This window comes from Trachypithecus francoisi, unplaced genomic scaffold, assembly GCF_009764315.1.
Source record: "Trachypithecus francoisi isolate TF-2019V2 unplaced genomic scaffold, Tfra_2.0 Lachesis_group0, whole genome shotgun sequence".
NCBI classification, from domain to species: Eukaryota; Metazoa; Chordata; class Mammalia; order Primates; family Cercopithecidae; genus Trachypithecus; species Trachypithecus francoisi.
Genome location: NW_022681453.1, coordinates 16,558,638 through 16,581,846, shown reverse-complemented (window position 1 = coordinate 16,581,846; position 23,209 = coordinate 16,558,638). Strand labels below are relative to the sequence as shown.

General features: G+C 49.4%; 2 protein-coding genes across 6 annotated transcripts in view; both read left to right on the top strand.

Annotated features, from left to right (window-relative positions):
* Positions 1-11,800, top strand: part of SLC25A20 (solute carrier family 25 member 20) — a 43,531-nt gene extending 31,731 nt beyond the window's left edge. The window contains exons 5-9 of one of the 3 annotated variants that reach the window (XM_033206599.1): positions 6,078-6,195; positions 9,110-9,182; positions 9,533-9,642; positions 10,103-10,227; positions 10,957-11,800. In XM_033206599.1, coding sequence (XP_033062490.1) covers positions 6,078-6,195; positions 9,110-9,182; positions 9,533-9,642; positions 10,103-10,227; positions 10,957-11,019 — 489 coding nt within the window. In that variant the 3' untranslated portion in view covers positions 11,020-11,800. Of the gene's footprint in view, positions 1-6,077; positions 6,196-9,109; positions 9,183-9,532; positions 9,643-10,102; positions 10,326-10,363; positions 10,488-10,956 lie in introns of those variants that run through there. The other 2 variants (XM_033206609.1, XM_033206589.1) reach the window with 2 other exon arrangements.
* Positions 11,801-21,822: 10,022 nt separating this feature from the next.
* PRKAR2A (protein kinase cAMP-dependent type II regulatory subunit alpha) overlaps positions 21,823-23,209 on the top strand; it is a 102,995-nt gene continuing 101,608 nt past the window's right edge. For all 3 annotated transcript variants that reach the window (XM_033206571.1, XM_033206577.1, XM_033206567.1), the window contains exon 1: positions 21,823-22,402. In XM_033206571.1, the coding sequence (XP_033062462.1) occupies positions 22,141-22,402 (262 nt within the window). In that variant the 5' untranslated portion in view covers positions 21,823-22,140. The remainder of the gene's footprint in view (positions 22,403-23,209) is intronic.

The window sequence follows — 23,209 nt, the reverse complement described above, 5'->3', positions numbered from 1 at the left end:
CCGAAGCTGGCAGATCATGAGGTCAGGAGATCGAGACCATCCTGGCTAACATGGTGAAACCCCATCTCTACTAAAAATACAAAAACAAAATTTGCTGGGCGTGGTGGCGGGTGCCTGTAGTCCCAGCTACTTGGGAGGCTGAGGTGGGAGAATGGCATGAACCTAGGAGGCAGAGCTTGCAGTGAGCCGAGATCGTGCCACTGCACTCCAGCCTGGGCAACACAGCAAGACTCTATCTCAAAAAAAAAAAAAAAAAAAGAGAAGAAAAAACCAAACTTCAGGTGCGGTGGCTCATGCCTATAATTCCAGCACTTTGGGAGGCCAAGGTGGGTGGATCACCTGAGGTTGGGAGTTCAAGACCAGCCTGACCAACATGGAGAAACCCCGTCTCTACTAAAAATACAAAAAAAAAAAAGTTAGCCAGGCATGGTGGTGCATACCTGTAACCCCAGCGACTTGGGAGGCTGAGGCAGGAGAATCATTTGAATCCAGGAGGCAGAGGTTGTGGTGAGCCGAGATCTCGCCACTGCACTCCGGCCTGGGTAACAGGGGCGAAACTCCATCTCAAAAAAAAAAACAACTTTGCGCATGGTGTCTCATGCCTATAAGTTCAGCGCTTTTGGAAGCTGAGGTGTATGGATCACCTGAGCCCAGGAGTTTGAGATCAGCCTGGGCAACATGGCAAAACCCCATCTCTACAAAAAAATAGAAAGATTAGCCAGATGTGGGCCAGGCATGGTGGCTCACAACTGTAATTCCAGCACTTTGGGTGGCCGAGGCAGGTGAATCATCTGAGGTCAGGAGTTCAAGACTAGCCTGGCCAAAATGATGATACCCCATCTCTACTAAAAAATACAAGAAATTAGCCAGGTGTGGTGGCAGGCGCCTATAATCCCAGCTACTCAGGAGTCTGAGACAGGAGAATTGCTTGAACCTGGGAGGCAGAGGTTGCAGCGAGTTGAGATCATGCCATTGCATTCCAGTCTGGGCAACAAGAGTGAAACTCTGTCTCAAAAAAAGAAAAAAAAATAGGTGTGGTGGCATGCCTCTGTAGTCTTAGCTACTCAGGAGTCTGAGGTGGGAGGCTCGTTTGAGCATAGGAAGTTGAGGCTACAGTGAGCAGAAATCATGCCACCGTACTCCAGCCTGAGCAGCAGAGTGGGACTTTGTCTCAAAAAAACAAACTTCTGGCCGGGCGCGGTGGCTCAAGCCTGTAATCCCAGCACTTTGGGAGGCCGAGGCGGGCGGATCACAAGGTCAGGAGATCGAGACCATCCTGGCTAACATGGTGAAACCCCGTCTCTACTAAAAAATACAAAAAACTAGCCGGGCGAGGTGGCGGGCGCCTGTAGTCCCAGCTACTCGGGAGGCTGAGACAGGAGAATGGCGTGAACCCGGGAGACGGAGCTTGCAGTGAGCTGAGATCTGGCCAGTGCACTCCAGCTTGGGTGACAGAGCGAGACTCCGTCTCAAAAAAAAAAAAACTTCTCTCTAGTCTTTTCCACACCAATTTCTATGCTTCATGACTTTGCTCCCTCTTACAGGAAAACTCTTTGAAAAAGTTGTTTCTGTTTTTTTTTTTTTTTTTTTTTGAGATGGAGTGTTGCTCTCTCACCCAGGCTGGAATGTAGTGGCATGATCTCAGCTCACTGCAACCTCTGCTTCCCAGGTTCCAGCGATTCTCCTGCCTCAGCCTCCCGAGTAGCTGGGAATACAGGTGCGCACCACCACGCCCTGCTAATTTTTGTACTTTTAGTAGGGATGGGGTTTCACCTTGTTGGTCAGGCTGGTCTTGAACTCTTGACCTCAGGTGATCCACCCACCTTGGCCTCCCAAAGTACTGGGATTACAGGTGTGAGCTGCCACACCGGCCTGTTTCTTGTTTTTTTTCTACCTGCCATTTCCAGTTCTTCTTCTCTAATTGTTAAACCTGCTCCAATCTGGCTTTTGCCTCACAACTGCAAATAAATGGTTTTATCAAGGTCACTAGTGACTTTTTTTTTTTTTTTCCTTTTTTTGAAACAGATTCTTGCTCTGTTGCCAGGCTAGAGTGCAGTGGCGCGATCTCAGCTCACTACAACCTCCAACTCCCTGGTTCAAGCAACTTTCCTGCCTCAGCCTCCCGAGTAGGTGGGATTACAGGCACGCGCCACCATGCTTGGTTAATTTTTTAAAAAAATTTTTAGTAGAGACGGGATTTCACCGTGTTGGCCAGGATGGTCTCCATCTCCTGACCTCGTGATCCACCCGCCTCGGCCTCCCAAAGTGCTCTGGAATTACAGGCGTGAGCCACTGTGCCCAGCCGGTCACTGGTGACTTTTACACTTCAGTGGTTAGTTCTTTTCTTTTTTTTTTTTTGAGACAGAGTCTCGCTTTGTCTCCCAGGCTGGAGTGCAGTGGTGCGATATCAGCTCACTGCAACCCAGGCCTCCGGGGTTGAAGTGATTCTTGTACCTCAGCCTCCCAAGTAGCTGGGACTACAGGCACGCACCACCACACCCAGCTAATTTTGGGTGACTTTTTTTTTTTTTTTTTTTTTTTAGAAACAGGGTTTTACCGTGTTGACCAGGCTGGTCTGGAACTCTGGCCTCAAGTGATCTGCCCACCTCAACCTCCCAGAGTGCTGAGATTACAGGAGTAAGTCACTGCATCCAGCCTTGTCTCATGACTTTTAGACACCATTTTTATGCTGATGACTCAAATTTATATATCTGGCTGGACGCCGTGTCTCACGCCTGTAATCCCATCACTTTGGGAGGCTGAAGGGGACGGATCACAAGGTTAAGAGATCAAGACCATCCTGGCCATCTCTACTAAAAATACAAAAATTAGCTAGGTGTGGTGGTGCGTGCCTGTAGTCCCAGCTACTTGGGAGGCTGAGGCAGGAGAATCACTTGAACCCAGGAGGCAGAGGTTGCAGCGAGCCGAGATCGTGCCACTGCACCCCAGCCTGGTGACAGAGCAAGATTCCGTCTCAAAAAAAAAAAAATTATGTCTCCAACTCAGACTTTTCCTGAACTCCAGACTAGTTTATCCAACATTTCTATGTGGATGCTAATAGGTGCCTCAAAGTCATCATGTACAAAACCGAACTCCTGGTCTTCCCCGTACCTCCTCTACTCTCAGCATTTTTCAGTTCAGTTGATGACAATAGTATCCTTGTAATTATTCAGACTTATAGCCCAGGAGTCCTCCTAAATTCCTGTTTTCCTCCCACAGTTTAGATTCCATCTGTTGAGCAATTATGCTTGTTTTCAACATTATGCCAAATCCATCCCTTCGCACCATCTCCATTGCGGCCATACTGCTTCAGGCTACCTTCATCACTGTCCTGGATGACATTGAGGGCCTCTTTACTTGTTTCCCTTCTTACAGTCTATACATACATAACAATGATAGGATTCTGTAAATATGTTATTCCCATGCCCAATCCTCCGTGGCCCCCAAGGTCATTGTGAATTGGCTCCAGCATTCTCAGATCACATGACCTTCCTTCTGTTCCTCAGACATACCAGGTACGTATGTCCAGATCCTTTGGGGAAGTTATACCAAAAAAACCCATTGATACTCAATTGACATTATCTTAAATTTATTATTTTTAGAAGAATAGAAATCTTTCTGATTGAAAACTTTTCCCAACTAGAATTAGGACTCTTTTTATTGACTTCTTATTTTGTAATCCTCAGATATGTTAGAGTTTTATTTATACAAAGCCTATTGCTTAATTCACATATATTTTATTGCCTTTTTTTTTTTTTTGAGACAGAGTCTTACTCTGTCACCCAGACTGGAGTGCCATGGTGCAATCTCGGCTCACTACAACCTCCGCCTCCCAGGTTCAAGTGATTCTCCTGCCTCAGCCTCCTGAGTAGCTGGGATTACAGGTGCCTGTCACTATGCCCAGCTAAGTTTTGTATTTTTGGTAGAGATGGGGATCTCACCATGTTGGCCAGGCTGGTCTCGAACTCCTGGCCTCAGGTGATCCGCCTGGCTTGGCCTCCCAAACTTCTGGGATTACAGGCGTGAGCCACTGTGCCCGGCCTTTATTGCTATTTTGAATGGGATCCCTTTCCTTTATTGATTGATTGATTGATTGAGACAGAGTCTTGCTCTGTCTCCCAGGCTGGGGTGCAGTGGCACGATCTCGGCTCACTGCAACCTCCGCCTCCTGGGTTCAAGAGATTCTCCTGCCTCAGCCTCCTGAGTAGCTGAGATTACAGGCATGCGCTACCACACTTGGCTAATTTTTGTATTTTTAGTGGAGACAGGGTTTCACCATGTTGGTCAGGCTGGTCTCAAACTCCTGACTTCGTGATCCACCCACTTCAGCCTCCTAAAGTGCTGGGATTACAGGTGTGAGCCACCGTACCCAGCGTTTTCTATTATTTTTTAACTGGTTAATCCTGGTATGTAAAAAAACTATTTGGTTTATATATTTGTAAGTGTTTCTCCTTGGAACTGTTAAAGTTGAATTCCCTTTCCAGCTTTAATTATTGTTTGGTTGATGCTCTTGTGTGTTCTGACTCCTCTTGGCGCTGAACAAGCAGGAACCCCGTGTGGAATCTGCACGGAACTGTCTTTCAGATTTTTCCTGGGATTACCCCTGCCTACCCCCAGGTTCTTTGCTCTGAGGGACAGGGTAGGAGCCTCTCGTTGGCCTCCTCTGACTCTGCATAGGAGCCCTCTCTGTACAGGACCCCTGTCTGGGCACTTAGAGCTCTGAGTGAAATTTTCTGTTCACCTTTTCTTTTTTTTTTTTTTTTTTTTTTCCGAGACGGAGTCTCGCTCTGTCGCCCAGGCTGGAGTGCAGTGGCCGGATCTCAGCTCACTGCAAGCTCCGCCTCCCGGGTTCACGCGATTCTCCTGCCTCAGCCTCCCGAGTAGCTGGGACTACAGGCGCCCGCCACCTCGCCCGGCTAGTTTTTTGTATTTTTAGTAGAGACGGGGTTTCACCGTGTTAGCCAGGATGGTCTTGATCTCCTGACCTCGTGATCCACCCGTCTCGGCCTCCCAAAGTGCTGGGATTACAGGCTTGAGCCACTGCGCCCGGCCTCTTTTTTTTTTTTTTTTGAGACGGAGTCTGGCTCTGTTGCCCAGGCTGGAGTGCAGTGGCCGGATCTCGGCTCACTGTAAACTCCGCCTCCTGGGTTCACACCATTCTCCTGCCTCAGCCTCCAGAGTAGCTGGGACTACAGGCGCCCACCACCTTGCCTGGCTAGTTTTTTGTATTTTTTAGTAGAGACGGGGTTTCACCGTGTTAGCCAGGATGGTCTTGATCTCTTGACCTCATGATCCACCCATCTCAGCCTCCCAAAGTGCTGGGATTACAGGCTTGAGCCACCGCGCCCGGCCCTGTTCACCTTTTCTTAACCAAGCCTCATGACCAGGTAGGCTTGGAATGCAGTTGGTCTTCAGGGGGTATTTATTGAAGGAATAAATGAATGACTAAAATATTTGTTTCTTCCTTTTTAGACCTTCCAAATAGCTTTATTGTGTTTGACAGATTTCCTCAACTTATTTTTTTTTTATTTATTTTTAAATTTTGAGACAGAGTCTCATTCTGTTACCCAGGCTGGAGTGCAGTGGTACAATATGTTTTCTAACTGCAACCTCTGCCTCCCAAGTTCAGGCAATTCTCCTGCCTCAGCCTCCTGAGCAGCTGGGACTACAGGCACCCACCACCACGCCCAGCTAATTTTTATATTTTTCGTAGAGACAGAGTTTCACCATGTTGGCCAGGCTGGTTTCAAACTCCTGAACTCAGGTGACCTGCCTGCCTCGGCCTCCCAGACTGCTGGAATTATAAGCATGAGCCAGCACGCCCGGCTTCCTCAACTTGTTTTTCAGATTTTCTGTTGGTTTTATTTCTAGTCAATGTGAATATTTTCTGATATTTTCACCTAGCCTTATTTCATAGTACCTGCCCCAAGATCACACATTCCAAATACTTCTCAATTTGACAGTGAAGTCTTTCATTACTCTAACACATAATGGCCGTACTTTGTAGTCTCCTGTAACCTGCTGGGCCTGTGACTCTGATGTTGTTTCTGACTTAATGATCCTCTCCTCCCTCCCAGATTCAGGCTTCTTCAGGAGAAACGAAGTACACTGGTACCTTGGACTGTGCAAAGAAGCTGTACCAGGAGTTTGGGATCCGAGGCATCTACAAAGGGACTTTGCTTACCCTTATGCGAGGTAACCTTTGAGGCCTCCACTTGAGGTCACCTGGAGAGGTCACCTGAGGTGGGTCTGCCGCAGAGGGTCTTGCCTGGATTGCCAGATTAACCTCGGCACTATGCATGTCACATCTCTGAGAATACTGGCAGTAAGTGTCTCATCCTGGCCAGCATGGACATAGATTAGGATGAGGGGACCTTCCATATTTCCCAAGTGTTTGCAGGGGTAGAAGTCATGGCATCACATTTGGAAGGGAGTGGCAAGTAGATAGAAATCACTGCTGTGGGGAGGAGTGGGAAGAAAGAGTGACTTGGGGACAGTGGTCATCTCCCTGATTTTGAGAAGTATGTCCTGTTTTAGTGGCAGTAGGAAAGGCAGAGACAGTCTCACTCTTGTCCTGAGCTGGCAGCTTAGAGGAAGGCCAGATACACCAACTGTGCTTATAACTGTGGGCATGTCAGTTGCCCACATGGACTGTCACCACTCAGAGAGAACCTTATTTATTTTTTTACTTATTTTTATTTTATTTTTTGACATGGAGTTTCACTCTTGTTGCCCAGGCTGGAGTGCAGTGGCACAATCTTGGCTTACTGCAACCTCTACTTCCCAGATTCAAGCAATTCTCCTCCCTCAGCCTCCCAAGTAGCTGGGATTACAAGCACATGCCACCATGCCCAGCTAATTTTTTGTATTTTTAGTAGAGATGGGGTTTCACCATGTTGGCCAGGTTGGTCTCAAACTCCTGGACTCAGGTGATCCACCCGCCTCTGCCTCCCAAGGTGCTGGGATTACTGGTGTGAGCCACTGGACCTGGCCTTATTATTTTTTGTGACAGAGTCTTGCTCTGTCAACCAGGCTGGAATGCAGTGGCACAATCTCAGCTCACTGCAGCCTCCACCTCCCTGGTTCAAGCGACTCTCCTGCCTCAGCCTCCTGAGTAGCTGGGGTTACAGGTGCGTGCCACCATGCCTGGCTAATTTTTGTACTTTTAGTAGAGATAGGGTTTCACTACATTGGCCAGGCTGGTCTCGAACTCCTGACCTCAGATGATCCACCTGCCTTGGCCTCCCAAAGTGCTAGAATTATAAGCGTGAGCCACCAAGCCCAGCTGAGGGAACTTTAATGAAATTATATCATGTGTGTTTGTACTCACTTACACCAGTGCTTGGCCCAGAGCAGCATCTCATAGCTGCAAAGTGATTATTGCAAATAGGATGTGGCTGCTAAGGACCCTCTCAGGAATCCCTGAAGGGTCTAGTGCCAAGCTTGGCATTTCTGCATTCAAGAAATCTGTGGGGGCCGGGTGTGGTGGCTCACACTTGTAATCTCAGCACTTTGGGAGGCTGAGATGAGAGGATCACTAGAGCCCAGGAGTTGGAGACCAGCCTGGGTGAAATAGTGATACCCTGTCTCTATTAAAATAATAATAGCTGGGCGTGGTGGCTCATGCCTGTAATCCCAGCACTTTGGGAGATGGGCAGATCATGAGGTCAGGAGTTCAAGACCAGCCTGACCAATATGGTGAAATCCCGTCTCTACTAAAAATATAAAAATTAGCCAGGGGTGGTGATGCATGCCTGTAATCCCAGCTACTCAGGAGGCAGAGGCAGGAGAATTGCTTGAACCTGGGAGGTGGAGGTTGCAGTGAGCCGAGATTGTGCCATTGCATTCCAGCCTGGGCGACAGAGCGAGACCCTGTCTCAAAAAAAAAAAATGAAAATAATAATAAATAAAATAATAATAATACTATTTTTAAAAGAAAAATATCTGTAGGGATTTTTTTTTTCTTTTTCTTTTTCTTTTGAGACAGAGTCTTGCTCTGTTGCCCAGCCAGGAGTGCAGAAGTGCGACCTTGGCTCACTGCAGCCTCCACCTTCTGGGTTCAAGTGATTCCTGTGCCTCAGCCTCCTGAATAGCTGGGATTACAGGCATGTGCCACCAGGCCTGGCTAATTTTTGTATTTTTTGTATTATTATTATTATTTTTTGAGATGGAGTCTTGCTCTGTCACCAGGCTGGAGTGCAGTGGCTCAATCTCGGCTTACTGCAACCTCCACCTCCCGGATTCAAGTGATTCTCCTGCCTCAGTCTCCTGAGTAGCTGGGATTACAGGCACATGCCACCATGCCTGGCTAATTTTTGGTAGATATGTGGTTTCACCATGTTGGCCAGGATGGTGTCAATCTCTTGACCTCGTGATCCGCCCACCTCGGCCTCTCAAAGTGCTGGGATTACAGATGTGAGCCACCACGCCCGGCCATTTTTGTATTTATTTTCTTTTTTGAGATGGAGTCTCACTGTGTCACCCAGGCTGGAGTGCAGTGGCGCAATCTCAGCTCACTGAAACCTCCGTCTCCCGGGTTCAAGCGATTCTCTTGCCTCAGCTTCCTGAGTAGCTGGGATTACAGGTGCCCGCCACCACGCCTGGCTAGTTTTTGTATTTTTAGTAGAGATGGGGGTTTCACCATGTCGGACAGGCCGTGATCCGCCCGCCTTGGCCTCCCAAAGTGCTGGGATTAAAGGCATGAGCCACTGTGCCCGGCCCATTTTTATATTTTTAGTGGAGACAAGGCTTTCGCCATATTGGCCAGACTAGTCTCGAATTCCTGGCCTCAGGTGATGTACCCGCCTCGGCCTCCCAAAGTGCTGGGATTACAGGCGTGAGCTACCATGCCTGGCATTTTTTTTCTTTTTAATGCTTTTTTAGTCTACATAAATTACTACTGTAGGCTAATGTTTAGAAAGCAAATAAATTGAACCAAATCACCCAATTAAAAAACAATTTTACTAATAATTCAGGCCAGGTGCGGACCTCCTGGCCTCAAGCAATCCCCCTCCCTCAACCTCCTAAATTGCTGAGATTACAGGTGTGACCCACCATGCCTGGCGAAGTGTTTATGTACTTTAATTCACCTCTTTCTTGCCACTAACAGATGTCCCAGCTAGTGGAATGTATTTCATGACATATGAATGGCTGAAAAATATCTTGACTCCAGAGGGAAAGAGGTGAGGAAAATAGAACTTGGAAGCTACTTTCCCTGGTCATGTGTGTGTTGCTCTCTCCTGTGTGTGAATCTGAAAGTAGTAGTTGTTGTTCCTGCCTCCATATCTGCTTTCCTCTTGTGGCTGCTGAGGTCCAGCTAGCTCTTCTTACTCTGTGCCTCAGCCAGTGGAGCAAATATTTGAAACAGGAGCATGAAACCTCCTTCAAGGGGTGCCAGCAGCACTGGCCTTATACCTCCTCCTTCCATCCAGTTTCTGCTTCTCTGTAACTGCCCTGTCTGCCACAGGCAGGATAGTCTGAATGCCACTCTCACAGCCTTTGTCTAACTGGGGCTGTTGTTGGTGTTATACAGGGTCAGCGAGCTCAGTGCCCCTCGGATCTTGGTGGCTGGGGGCGTTGCAGGGATCTTCAACTGGGCTGTGGCAATCCCCCCAGATGTGCTCAAGTCTCGATTCCAGACTGGTGAGTGGAAGGTAGTGGGGTGGACAGGGGCAGAGTGGGTCCCCAGCACTGGGTAATCCTGGGGTACAAAACTCATAGGGCCCTAGGGATACTCACTCTCCATGGCAGTACCCAGCATCTGCCTGACCAACATTCTCCCTCACAGTCATTTGCATTCTAGGAACCCTAGACTCATTTTCATGACAGCCTAAACACAAGGTAAGTGTGATAAGAAGTCAAGTCTACTCTTCCTCCCCCACGTGAACAGAAGGGCTGTTTCATTCTTCTTCCCTCTTTTCTACTCCCTTGGCCCAAGTAATTCAGGCATTTGTGTATTTGTCCCAAGGTGAACTGTTTTCTATGGACTGGTCCCAGATGACCTGCAAGGTGTCCTTTCCCTGTGCTAGTCCTGACCCTTCAGGAAGACTTAACTACTAGTTTCTCCTTCCTGAAGCCTTAAAAATTGGGTTCTGCCCCACAGCACCTCCTGGGAAATACCCTAATGGTTTCAGAGATGTGCTGAGGGAGCTGATCCGGGATGAAGGAGTCACATCCTTATACAAAGGGTTCAATGCAGTGATGATCCGAGCCTTCCCAGCCAATGCGGTGAGTAGCTGGCAGGGCTGTGCTTTCCCTTTGGGGCTTAGAGCAGGGTGCATGTGGTCTGACTTTTGCTTGTTCCTGGGATAGGACTGGGGTCTCAGTTTTACCAAAGCCCTATCTTCAGCCAGAGCATTCCTTATTTGCTCCCTTCCCTGAAGCTGTCAGGAGGACTTGCCTTTGGGGATCTCTGAGGTGAGGGGCTTTGATTTCCTGACCTGGCCATTAGAAGTGGGCAGTTGTGAGGCCAGGCATGGTGGCTAGTGCCTATAATCCCAGCACTTTGGGAGGCTGAGGCAGGTGGATCATCTGAGGTCAGGAGTTTGAGACCTGCCTGGCCAACACAGGGAAACCCCATCTCTACTAAAAATACAACAATTAGCTGGGCGTGGTGGCAGGTGCCTGTAATCCCAGTTACTCAGGAGGCTGAGGCAGCAGAATTGCTTGAACAGAGGAGGCAGAGATTGCAGTGAGCCGAGATCCTACCATTGCATTCCAACCTGGGTGATGAGCAAAACTCCGTCTCAAAAAAAAAAAAATAAGTGGGCAGTTGTGGGATATAAATTTTCTTCTCCTCTTAGGAATGAGAGAGCAGTGTTTACATCCTTGATGTGGAGTGGGTGTGGGGTTAGGGAGGGGCTCTGGTCCTGACAGGGCCAGCAAAGCATAGAGCTTTGAATAGTCTGTGAATAGTTATTCCTGCTGGCTTTTTTCTTCTTCCCAACCCCTTCTCAGGCCTGTTTCCTTGGCTTTGAAGTTGCCATGAAGTTCCTTAATTGGGCCACCCCCAACTTGTGAGGCTGAAGGCTGCTCAAGGCTGCTAGATGCTGGAAGCTGTCGCTGAGGAGAAGAAGTAGTGAACAGAACTAAGCAGTCTTGGAGGGCAAGGGGAGGGGAATGGTGGGATCAGAGCCCTGTGCATGGACTTGGTGAGACCGTTACCTTAATGACATCCTGTACCTTGTATAACTTTGTGTCACTTTGAAACTTGAATTCATTCTCGTCAATTTAAGGGATCTTAAAAGGATTTGGAAATGGAACAAGTAGCTTCTAGACCAGATACTACCTGTGGCAAGAATGGTACCTACCAGTTGACTGCTGGTCCTACCACACCCAAAGTATTCCTCATTAAAGAGAGAATCTCAAGTTCTCACTGGAGGTACTGTGCAGATTTTCAACCAGATCACCAGGAGCTGAGATCTTCTTCAGTCCCTAGCCAGGAATACCCATTTGATTTCCAGGGTGCCATCTAATCCTGGGCTGTACCTGTGGATCTGGACTTGAGGCCCACCCCTGTGTCTCAGTGGACTAGGTATATATGCCTAGGAGAAGGTAGACTGTTAATCGTTGGATTTTGATTTTTTTTTTTTAAATGCATGCAAGTAATCAAAAGTAAAACTAGAGTAGCCTGATTTTCTGGGAGCAGGTGGAGAACTTTCCCTCCTACACAGTGAGGACAGTCCCAGTCTGCTGGGATAAATGAAAAAGCCCAGGATGTAGGAAGGTCCTTTTTACATACTCTTTTCTCATGAGCGCTCCCTATTTTAACAAGAAACAATAAACATTGTTTCTAATTTTTGCATTGTGTTATATTTTCTTCTTTTGATTCTGGGACATTTCAGTAGGCAGCCTGTGGCCTTGGTGGAGGCTTCCAGGGATCCAATATTCTTCCCTGGGAACCTTAGGCTGGGGATCCAGCAGGAGGAGGTGGAAGAGGAAGTTTTGGCTGGTTCTACCTTCTCTGACTGCCCTAGCCCCAGCTGCTCTAGGGAGGGTGTGTGGGGTGGTGTGACTTGACTGGTAATTGTTCACACAGGCCCTCCCAAGGCCCAGTCTGCAACCCATTCCTTCATTTATTCCCCTCTTCCCTGAGCCCCATGGGTGTCTGAGCTAACAGATGGAGAGTCAGTTGTTCTAAAAGGACAAAAGCAATCTCGGGTTTTCATGTGGGCTTTGGAGTTGCTGTGCTATCTGAGGTAGCTAGCTTAACTTTACTAATCAGGCAGATGATGCTATCCAGGTGTGTCCAGAAAAGGTGAGGGAATTGGAGAGTCATAAGCTAGGCTATTACTTTCTGGTGGAGGGGAGAGCTTGCTGAAGCTACTGGAGCTGGGCTTTTCTGGCATTGTCCCATCTGGTGGTCACAGTTACACTTCCACTGGCACTTCCTGTCTCACTGCAGCTGCATAGAGACGCTTGGACTTTGGCTTTAGAACCATTACTCTCTCTGTCTCTAGTTTTGAACTGTTAAAAAAAAAAAAAAGCTGGGCATAGTGGATCATACAACGCTTGTAATCCCAACACTTGTGGGAAGCCAAGGAAGGAGGATCACTTGAGTCCAGGAGTTCAAGACCAGCCTGGGCAATATAGTAAGACTGTTACCTTTACACAAAATTTTTTAAAAATTAAAAAATTAGCCAGACGTGGTGTGTGCCTGTAGTCCCAGCTACTCTGGATGCTAAGGTAGGAGGATCGCTTGAACCCAGGAAGTTGAGGCCACAGTCAGCCGAGTGTGCATCACTGCACTCCAGCCTGGGCAACAGAGTAAGACCTGGTAAGAAGGGCAGGGACACACCCCTATCTGGGAGTTGGGGCTGTGATCAACCCAGCAGGAAGCTAAAGACTTGGGACTTTAAGGAAGGAGGCTTTATAGCTTGGAATATATTTCTAAATGACCAGATAGGAATTATGGCCGAGTAGAAAATAACATTTTTGGCTGGGCACAGTGGCTCACGCCTATAATCCTAGTACTTTAGGAGACCGAGGCGGGTGGATCACTTGAGGTGAGGAGTTCAAGACCAGCGTGACCACCATGGTGAAGCCCCATCTCTACTCAAAATACAAAAATTAGCCGGGCATGTTGGGGCATGCGTGTAGTCCCAGGTACTTGGGAGGCTGAGACAGGAGAATCACTTGAACCCGGGAGGCAGAGGTTGCAGTGAGTGAAGATCGCCCTACTACACTCCATCCTGGGTGTCAGAGCGAGATTCCATTTCAAAAAAAAAAATTAATTTACTTTTTATTAATTAAATTTTTTAGAGACAGGGTCTCACTTTGTTGGCCAGGCTAGAGTGCAGTGGTGAGATCAGAGCTCACTGCTGGGCTCAAATGATCCTCATACCTCTGCCTCCCAAGAAGGTGGAACTACAGGTTGCAGTACACCTGTACAGTACACCTGTAGTGTACTGCTGTGCCTGGCTATTAAAAAAAATTTTGTAGAGATGAAGTCTCACTATGTTGCCCAGGCTGAACAGTTTTTTTTTTGAGACGGAGTCTTGCTCTGTCGCCCAGGCTGGAGTGCAGTGGCCAGATCTCAGCTCACTGCAAGCTCCGCCTCCCGGGTTCACGCTATTCTCCTGCCTCAGCCTCCGAGTAGCTGGGACTACAGGCGCCCGCCGCCTCGCCCGGCTAGTTTTTTGGATTTTTTAGTAGAGATGGGGTTTCACCGTGTTAGCCAGGATGGTCTCGATCTCCTGACCTCGTGATCCGCCCGTCTCGGCCTCCCAAAGTGCTGGGATTACAGGCTTGAGCCACCGCGCCCGGCCTGCTGAACAGTTTTTAAAGATGAAAATTGTATATCCTCTGTCTGGCAAGGTCAATTAAATGTTAAGCCTGCTTCTTCTAACCCTGGAGGATGTCTTTGTTTAATATCTCATTGATTTGAAGATGGCCATATATGTGTCTCCTGCAGCTCTTCTTTTTAAATCTTATTTTATTAGAAAAAATTTTTTTGAGACAGGGTTCACTCTGTTACCTAGGCTGGAGTGCAGTGGCATGATCATGGCTCACTGCAGACTTGACCTCCTGGGCCCAAGTAATTTTCCCACCTCAGCCTCCTGAGTAGCTGGGACCACAGGCATGTGTTACTATGCCCAGCTAATTTTTTTAATTTATTTTTTGTAGAGATGGAGTCTCCCTATGTTGCCCAGGCTGGTCTTGAACTCCTGGGCTCCCGTCTCAGCCTCCCAAAGTTTTAGGATTATAGGTATGCACCACTGTGCTCAGCCTGAAGCTCTTCTTGATATCATCCAGTCCTGAGACTGTTCTAAATTTGAATTTTTTTTTTTTTTTTTGAGATAGGGTCTCACTCTGTCACCCAGGCTGGAGTGCAGTGGCATGATCTTGGCTCACTGCAACCTCCACCTCCTGGGTTCAAAAGATTCTCCTACCTCACCCTCCCAAGTAGCTGGGTCTACAGGAACCCGCCACCACACCCAGCTAATTTTTGTATTTTTAGTAGAGATGGGGTTTCCTCATGTTGGCCAGGCTGGTCTCAAACTCCTGACTTCAAGTGATCCACCCGCCTCAGCCTCCCAAAGTGCTAGCATTACAGGTGTGAGCCACTGCACTGACTGAGACTATTCAAAAACCTCAGCTTTTGCCTAGAAGCCCCTGTAAATGTATTTACATTTCAGCCAAATGCCAGCCATTCCCATGGCTTAGGATCACTTTTACAGTCTGTGCCTCTGGATAATTTGCCCTTGGAAAAATTTTCCATTTTAAAATGGAGTATTTTGGTTCTTTGATGTTAGTGATGGTAGATTATTTTACTCCTTTGGGTGTTCAATAGATGTTAAGTCAAATATGGAAGCCCCTGGAGGCATATTTGTGAAGGGAGCAGAGCAGATGTTGAGTAACTCCCTCCTGGCTGGTGCTTCCTTTTTATGATGCACTTTGAAATGCCACCTGTTCCTGATATATCTCTTCTCTTCCTGACAGGGTAAGGAGCGGGGGAAAATTGGGGCCCTCCCTAGCAATTTGTCTTTCACAGACAGTCACAACTGGGAGCCAGACAGTGATTTTTTTAAACAACCAACTGGTGATAAAAGCCTCACCCAGGCACCAAGAGCCATGTAACTGGGCCAAAGGTGAGGGAGGGAGCACAGATTGTTGCAACAGTAATTGTTAAAAGCACAGTAGCACCATTTCAGCTATAAAGTCATACTATATCCCACAGTTGTTCCCTACAGCCTTTTTTTTGTTTTTTGTTTTTTTTTTGTCGCTGTGTCACCCAGGCTGGAGGCAGTGGCACGATCTCAGCTCACTGCAACCTCCACCTCTCGGGTTCAAGCGATTCTCCTGCCTCAGCCTCCTGAGTAGCTGGGACTACAGGTGCCCGCGACCACGTCTGGCTAATTTTTGTATTTTTAGTAGAAACGGGGTTTCACCGTGTTAGCCAGGATGGTTTCGATTTCCTGACCTTGTGATCCGCCCACCTCAGCCTCCCAAAGTGCTGGGATTACAGGCATGAGCCACTGTGCCTGGCCGCCTTACGGTCTTTTGAGGCTGGAACCCCCTACATCTTTTCTAACCTCCTTATAAATGTATTCTCTTATTTCTTTATCCCCTTGTAACTCAATGTTTAATGGGTAGGGTTTTTTTTTTTTTTTTTTTTAGATGGAGTCTCCCTCTTTTGCCCAGGCCGGAGTGCAGTGGCACGATCTTGGCTCACTGCAAACTCTGCCTCCCGGGTTCAAGTGATTCTCCTGCCTCAGCCTCCTGAGTAGCTGGGATTACAGGTGCACACCACCACGCCCAGCTAATTTTTGTATTTTTAGTAGAGACAAGGTTTTGCCATTTTGGCCAGGCTGGTCCTGAACTCCTGACCTCAAGTGACCTACCCACTTCAGCCTCTCAAAGTGTTGGGATTACAGGTGTGAGCCACTACACCTGGCCTTAATTTTTGTATTTTTTGGTAGAGATGGGGTTTTACCATGTTGGCCAAGCTGGTCTCAAACTCCTGACCTCAGATGATTTGCCTGCCTTGTCCTCCCAAAGTGCTGTGATTACAGGCATGAGCCACTGCACTCAGCCTCTGGGTAGGGATTTTGACTCCCACTTTCAGATGTGGAAGCCAAGGCTCAGACAGGGTAAACTGATCTGCAAAGGTCATTGGCAAACCGATAATAAAGTGGGGATTGTCTGGGTCTCGAGAAGAAAGACTTGTGATGCTATCAGAGGCTGTCCTGAGGCTGCTTGATCCAGGCTCCAGGAGACCTGTCTGTACCACCTGGTCCCAAGCTTAGGTACCTGGCCTGGGAGTCAGATCAGCGGTGGCACAAGAGTCCTGACAGGCACTGGGACAGCCCCAGGGCCAGGTGTCCCTGAGGGGTTCCTTTTCTGCTTTCTCTGCTATGGTAAGCATGCAGACCTGTGATTTTCTAGCCAGTTTCGCTGTGCTTTCTAGGTTCTGTCCTTGCCCTGAGGTGTCTCAGATGCAGACCCTGGCTCTACTGCAGAAACTGACGCTTTCTCAGGACATAGTGTCTCAGGCATGGGGATGGCTCACAGGTACACAATTGTGGCCTGGGAACTAACTGCTCCCTGGAGCATGGGCACTTAAGACAGATCAGATTTCCTGTACAAAAGGCAGTGGCTTCACTGGAGGAGCCACAGTAGAGGCTGAAATACAGCTTGGGTGAGGGCAGAGAAAACATAGCTCACTTCCTCAATCTCTTTTGCCAACTAGCGGCTCATGAACACTTCTAAGGCAACATAGAAACTGTTGCTGGTAGGAACTAAGTAAGCTGGGAGTACCAAATCCCGGAGGGCCTGGCATGTAGAGGTGGTCAGGTGACCAGCAGATCCGAGGAAATGGGTGGGGGACTGGAATGGCTTAGAAAAGTGGTCCCTTGATCAAATAAGAGGGAGGTTTTCCTGCTGGACCTGAGTCCCACAAGTATGCAGAGGGAATAAGGTATTTAAGCTGGAGGATCTGAGCCAAGAGCAGGCCTTCAGAGGAGTTCAGGGAAGTTTAGGCCCCTCCCTTCATCTTGGAGAGACAGAGAGAAATGTTTGAACAATAAACCTATTAAGAGCACACAAAATTCATTGTTTCATTGGAAACAGCAATGGTACCCGACCCATTTTCGTTTCACCAAGCCCCGTTGTTTTTGCGCTAAACAACATGTGTCCCACCTGTGCTGCTCTGCATCCATAGTTGTAAACAACTCTGCGAATTGGCCCCATTGTGTCCATATCTGTGCCTGTGGTTGGTGATATGGCAGTTTGTGCAAGATATTGACTGCCTGCTGAATTGTGAGTAGGATTAGATTTGAGTGTAGCACCCTCAGGGTTCTGGGGCCCCCTCCTGTGTACTTCTCTTGCTTCTAAGGGTCTCTGCTGTTGACCTTTCCACCGTCACTTGCTCTTGGCAGCTGTATCTCAGTTACTGGCTGCCTCTGGGTTTAGTTGCCGTGGTAGCCTCCAGTGGTGCAGCTGGACAGGCTTGAATGCAGGCAGGATAAATGCAGGATAAGGGTAGAAGATGCGGGGTTCAGGCTCCTGGTGTTCCCTCCTGTTACAGCGCCCTTTTCTTTAGCCAGCTCAGCTAGGCATTCATGAAGGCCCTGGGGGCTCTGCTTGTTACTGAAGGGTTGGCCAGAAGTAAGAGAGATGGACCCCTGCTCTGGGGACCAAGTACTGGGGAGAGTGCCAGGTTGAAACTGGAGGCTGGCTGTCCATCCTTGCTCTGAGACTAGTCTATGGAGACCCATGAGGAGCAGCTACAGGTGGCTATATAGCAGACACACCTGTGTATGGTAGCTGCACCTGACAGGAATAACTTAAGCATACTCTGAGAATGACCCTGTATGGCAGATGCATCTGAATGTGTTGGGCGTTCCAAGCGAGGATAAGCCGGAGATTCATTACTTACCCATGAGGAATATCTGAGCCCCCATTCTGTCCTGTGGATGTACGGGGGATTGAGCCCCTTTGTTTTGGGTTAAATCAAAGTTGTTAGCAGGAGGGTGTTAAGTGAAAATGCTATATATACTCCATACTTTCTGCAGGTGGAGCAGTTCTCCTATCTAGCCCACCACCACTGGACTGCTCTGTAGGTAAATTCCCCTCAATCAGCCCTAAGTCTTGTTTGCTGGCTCTGGATCTCTTTTGGCCTCTTGAACCTGGTGCCATCCCTGCTGAAGTTAATAGGGGTCTGGTGGCCAGGAGTGGTGGTTCACGCCTATAATCCCAGCATTTTGGGAGGCTGAGGTGGGCGGATCGCCTGAGGTCAGGAGTTCGAGACCAGCCTGGCCAACATGGTGAAACCCCAGCCGGGTGTGGTGGCTCAAGCCTGTAATCCCAGCACTTTGGGAGGCCGAGACGGGCAGATCACGAGGTCAGGAGATCAAGACCATCCTGGCTAACACGGTGAAACCCCGTCTCTACTAAAAAATACAAAAAACTAGCCGGGCGAGGTGGCGGGCGCCTGTAGTCCCAGCTACTCGGGAGGCTGAGGCAGGAGAATGGCGTAAACCCGGGAGGCGGAGCTTTCAGTGAGCTGAGATCCGGCCACTGCACTCCAGCCTGGGCCACAGAGTGAGACTCCGTCTCAAAAAAAAAAAAAAAAAAAAGAACCCCATCTGTACTAAAAATACAAAAATTAGCCAGGTGTGGTGGCGTGCACCTGTAGTCCTAGCTACTCGGGAGGCTGAGGCAGGAGAATCACTTGAACCCGGGAAGCGAAGGTTGCAGTGAGCGGAGATAGTGCCACTGCACTCCAGCCTGAGCGACAGAGCGAGACTCCATCTCAAAAAAGAAAACAAACAAACAAAAATATGGGTCTTTCTTGGCCGGGCGTGGTGGCTCACGCCGGTAATCCCAGCACTTTGGTGAAGCTGAGGTGGGTGGATCACCTGAGGTCAGGAGTTCAAGACCAGCCTGGCTAATATGGTGAAACCCCGTCTGTACTAAAAATACAAAAATAAGCCGGGAGTGGTGGCGCGCACTTACAATCCCAGCTACTTGGGAGATTGAGACACGAGAATCACTTGAACCCGGGAGATGGAGGTTGCAGTGAGCCGAGATCGCATCACTGCACTCCAGCCTGGGAAACAGAGTAAGACTGTGTCTCAAAAAAAAAGCAAACAAGCAAACAAAACAAACAAACACAAAAAATGGCCAGGCGCAGTGGCTCACGCCTGTAATCCCAGCACTTTGGTAGGCTAAGGCGGGCAGATCCGGAGGTCAGGAGTTTGAGACATGGTAAAACCCCGTCTCTACTGAAAATACAAAAATTAACTGAGCATGGTGGCGGGCGCCTATAATCCCAGCTACTCGGGAGGCTGAGGCAGGATAATTGCTTGAACCTGGGAGGTGGAGGTTGCAGTGAGCTGAGATTGTGCCATTGCACTCCAGCCTGGGCGACAAGAGGAAGACTCCATCTCAAAAATAAATAAATAAATAAATAAATAAATAAATAAAGGCCAGACGCAGTGGCTCACGCCTGTAATCCCAGCACTTTGGGAGGCTGAGGTGGGTGGATCATGATGTCAAGAGATTGAGACCATCCTGGCCAACATGGAGAAACCCCATCTCTACTAAAAATACAAAAAAACTTGCTGGGTGTGGTGGTACATGCCTGTAGTCCCAGCTACTCGGGAGGCTGAGACAGGAGAATCGCTTGAACCCGGGAGGCAGAGGTTGCAGTGAGCAGAGATTGCGCCATTGCACTTCAGCCTGGGCGACAGAGCAAGACTCTTCTCAAAAAAAAAAAAGGGGGGGGTCTGGCACAACAGTGGCCCTCATTCCTCCAGGATGCCTTTGAATGCTCTGCTGGATGGGTGTTTGCTGAGCCATGGGGCATCTGAGAACAAGTCAAGCTGACTGGCCTGCTTCAGGCAGAGGCCAGTAGGGATTCCTTGGAACCACTTGGAAAACCCACCCATACTCAACTGTTGTCAGCCCTGGAGTGGCCTTTCTCTCCAGGCCACTCCTGGAGAGAGTTTTGTTTTGTTTTTTTTGAAATGGAGTCTCACTCTGTCACTCAGGCTGGTGTGCAGTGGCAAGATCTTGGCTCACTGCAGCCTCTGCCTCCCAGGTTCCAGCAATTCTCCTGCTTTAGCCTCCTGAGTAACTGGGATTACAGGCGCCTGCCACCACGACCAGTTAATTTTTGTATTTTTAGTAGAGATGGGGTTTCACCATGTTGGCCAGGCTGGTCTTGAACTCCCGACCTCATGTTCTGCCCACCTCGGCCTCCCAAAGAGCTGGGATTACAAGCGTAAGCCACCGCGCCTGGCCTCTCTCCTCTATTTTGTAATCGAGGTCTAAGTCTAAACTGTACAGGTGCCAGTCTGCCTTTAAAACATATAAAACCAGCCAGGCCTGGTGGCTCACGCCTATAATCCCAGGACTTTGGGAGGCTGAGGCAGGTGGATCACGAAGTCAGGAGTTCAAGACCAGCCTGGCCAACATGGTGAAACCCCATCTCTACTAAAAATACAAAAATTAGCCGGGCGTGGTGGCATGAACCCGTAATCCCAGCTACTCGGGAGGCTGAGGCACGAGAGTTGCTTGAACTCGGGAGGCACAGGTTGCAGTGAGCCGAGATTATGCCATTGCACTCCAGCCTGGGCGACAGAGCAAGACTCTTGTCTTAAAAAAATAAAAAATAAAAAAAATTATATATATATCACCTGACAATATGGGCAAACTAGGGAACGGAGTTGTGAATTTGCCTTTCCAAAGGGTTGGCTATTGAATTGCTTGAAGAGGGGCAGATCCCCAGGTGTGGTGGTACCATGGAAGTCACACCTAGGTTTTCTGGATATTGTTGTCAAGGCTGATCCCTGGAAGACTTGGGTCAGTCTACCCAAGAGCAGAGAAGAGGTGAGGGAAACTACCCCTCCAGCTCCATTTTGCCTGTCCTTAGTGAGGTCTTCATATTCTGAAAGCAGAAGCATAGCTTTAAAGCAAGGGGTCCCAGCTGAGACTATGAGGTCAGGAGAGCAGTTTCATTGACTCTGCTTGCTGTGTCAAGATTTACCATTTAGTCAGTAGACCTTCTCCAAGAGTATGCAATAAGGACTGAGCAGGAAAAAAGTTGGAGACTGCTTCTCCCCTCACAAAGTTGATGATCCAAGATTCTTAAGGGTCAAGAAACTTGTCCAGGGACACACTGCTGTTTATAATCACAGGCCTGCTTAGCCTAGAGCCTGGGCTGGCCTCTTCATCAGCAGGGATGAGGTGCTCCTTGCTCCCAGCTGCTCAGCTCCCAGTAGCATTGAGCTCCTGGGTGTGTGCCAAGCCTGTATGGGAGGTGCTAGGGAGGATTTTAATTAATACTGGGTAATTACCTGGTGGTGTTTAAGCATCCCAAATGCCCTTCAGGTTCCCAAACCTACAGCTACTCTCTTCCTGGCTGGGCCTGGAAAGGAGAGGGGGGACTCTGCCCTATGCCCCGTGGGCCTTTGGTTAGCACGTAGGCTGTGGCCTGGACATCCCAGGAAGGTCTCCACCTTTTTCAAAACCCTGCCAGTTTGGTAGGAGGAGGAGGGCAATTTGGGAAATAGTCTGGCCTCTACAGTTCACCTATACCATCTTCCCAGGGGCAAAGGATAACAATGCCTGTGGTCTGCCCAACTTCATCAAGCAGTGTTGGCCTAGGGCCCAGTGTAGAATGTGTAGAATGTAAAGGTCTTCAGGACCAGGCGAGAGGCACTAATCGGTCCCCTTCATGGGTAGACCATTCATTACCTAATTCCCCGGATTCCCGCCATGAGCCGGCATCAGGAACCCTCCACTGTCTCGACCCCCCGACAGCCTGAGGGGCGTGTCACCTAGTGGCGCAAGCGCACTGACGGCCGATGCTACGCGGGGACGCGCACGCCCGCGGCCGCGTGCGTCACAACCAGGACGCCTGCCCCGCCGGTCCAGCTCGCCTGCCCGTCGGTCCCCGCGGCGGCGGCGGCTGCCCAGTGACAGCGGCGGCGGTGCCAGGCCGGCCGTGGTAGCGTAGGGTTGCGCGGCCTGGAATCGCAGAGCCGGCCAAAGAGCGGCGCGACGTGAGGAAGGCCGAGCCGGGGCCGCGCGGGAAGAGACCTCGCGGGCGCGGAGGGAAAGGCCGGTGTGAGTGAGCGCGGAGACAGTGGCCGCCGGCGGCCCAACCCGTCTATCCCTTCGGCCGCCGCCGGCATGAGCCACATCCAGATCCCGCCGGGGCTCACGGAGCTGCTGCAGGGCTACACGGTGGAGGTGCTGCGACAGCAGCCGCCTGACCTCGTCGAATTCGCTGTGGACTACTTTACCCGCCTGCGCGAGGCCCGCGCCCCAGCCTCGGTCCTGCTCGCCGCCACCCCACGTCAGAGCCCGGGCCACCCCACGCCAGAACCCGGCCCGGACCGTGTCGCCGACGCCAAAGGGGACAGCGAGTCGGAGGAGGACGAGGACTTGGAAGGTAGGCTGTGGGCGGGGCCCTGGGGAGTGGTGCAGGAGGTCTCAAGGGGTGGCAGGGAGTCGGGTGTCGCGCCGGGGCCAAGCCAACCGCGGGCTGGGATTGGGAGCTCTGTAGCCGCGTTTCTAGCATTTCCCTGAGACACGCCGTGAGCCCGCGTGCGCCACTTCCAAATTGAGCTCCGCGGTCCTGCGAGCCCAAGAGCGCACCGAGTGATTTGTCAGATTCAGCCTTGAAGGAAACTTGCGCGCTGTCGGCCCTGCCAGAGAGAGGATCCCTCACCTTTGCTTGAGATCCTTCACCAGATTTGGCTCCGAAGACAAGAGCGTTCACATCCAGCGACTCGTGCTTAATTGATAGGACAGTAAGTTTGTTTGGAAATAATAATTTTTTTTGAAAAGTTACTGTGAAAACTTTTAAGCATAGACAGAAGAGGAAAGGTGAGATGAATCCCTATATACCATCACCTACATTTAACAGTTGTATTTGTCACAAAGTTTCATCCATACCCTTTTTTCTTCGCCGAAGTGTATTAAAGCAAATCTCTCAGGTCATTTCATCTCTGCTTGCTTGAGTTTACATTTCTTCAAACATGGTCCCTCGGAATATTCCTATTTTTAAAAATTTGGCCAAAACGATTGAGTCAAATTTGGTGAGAGTAAGTAAGTATCTTGCCTGCTGTGGCAATGGGCCCCTATAGTCCCAGCTACTCTGGAGGCTGAGGAGGAAATATCGCGTGAGTCCAAGAGTTCGAGACCAGCCTGGGCAAAATAGACACCCTATGTCATTTTTAAAAAGGAAAAACCCGGC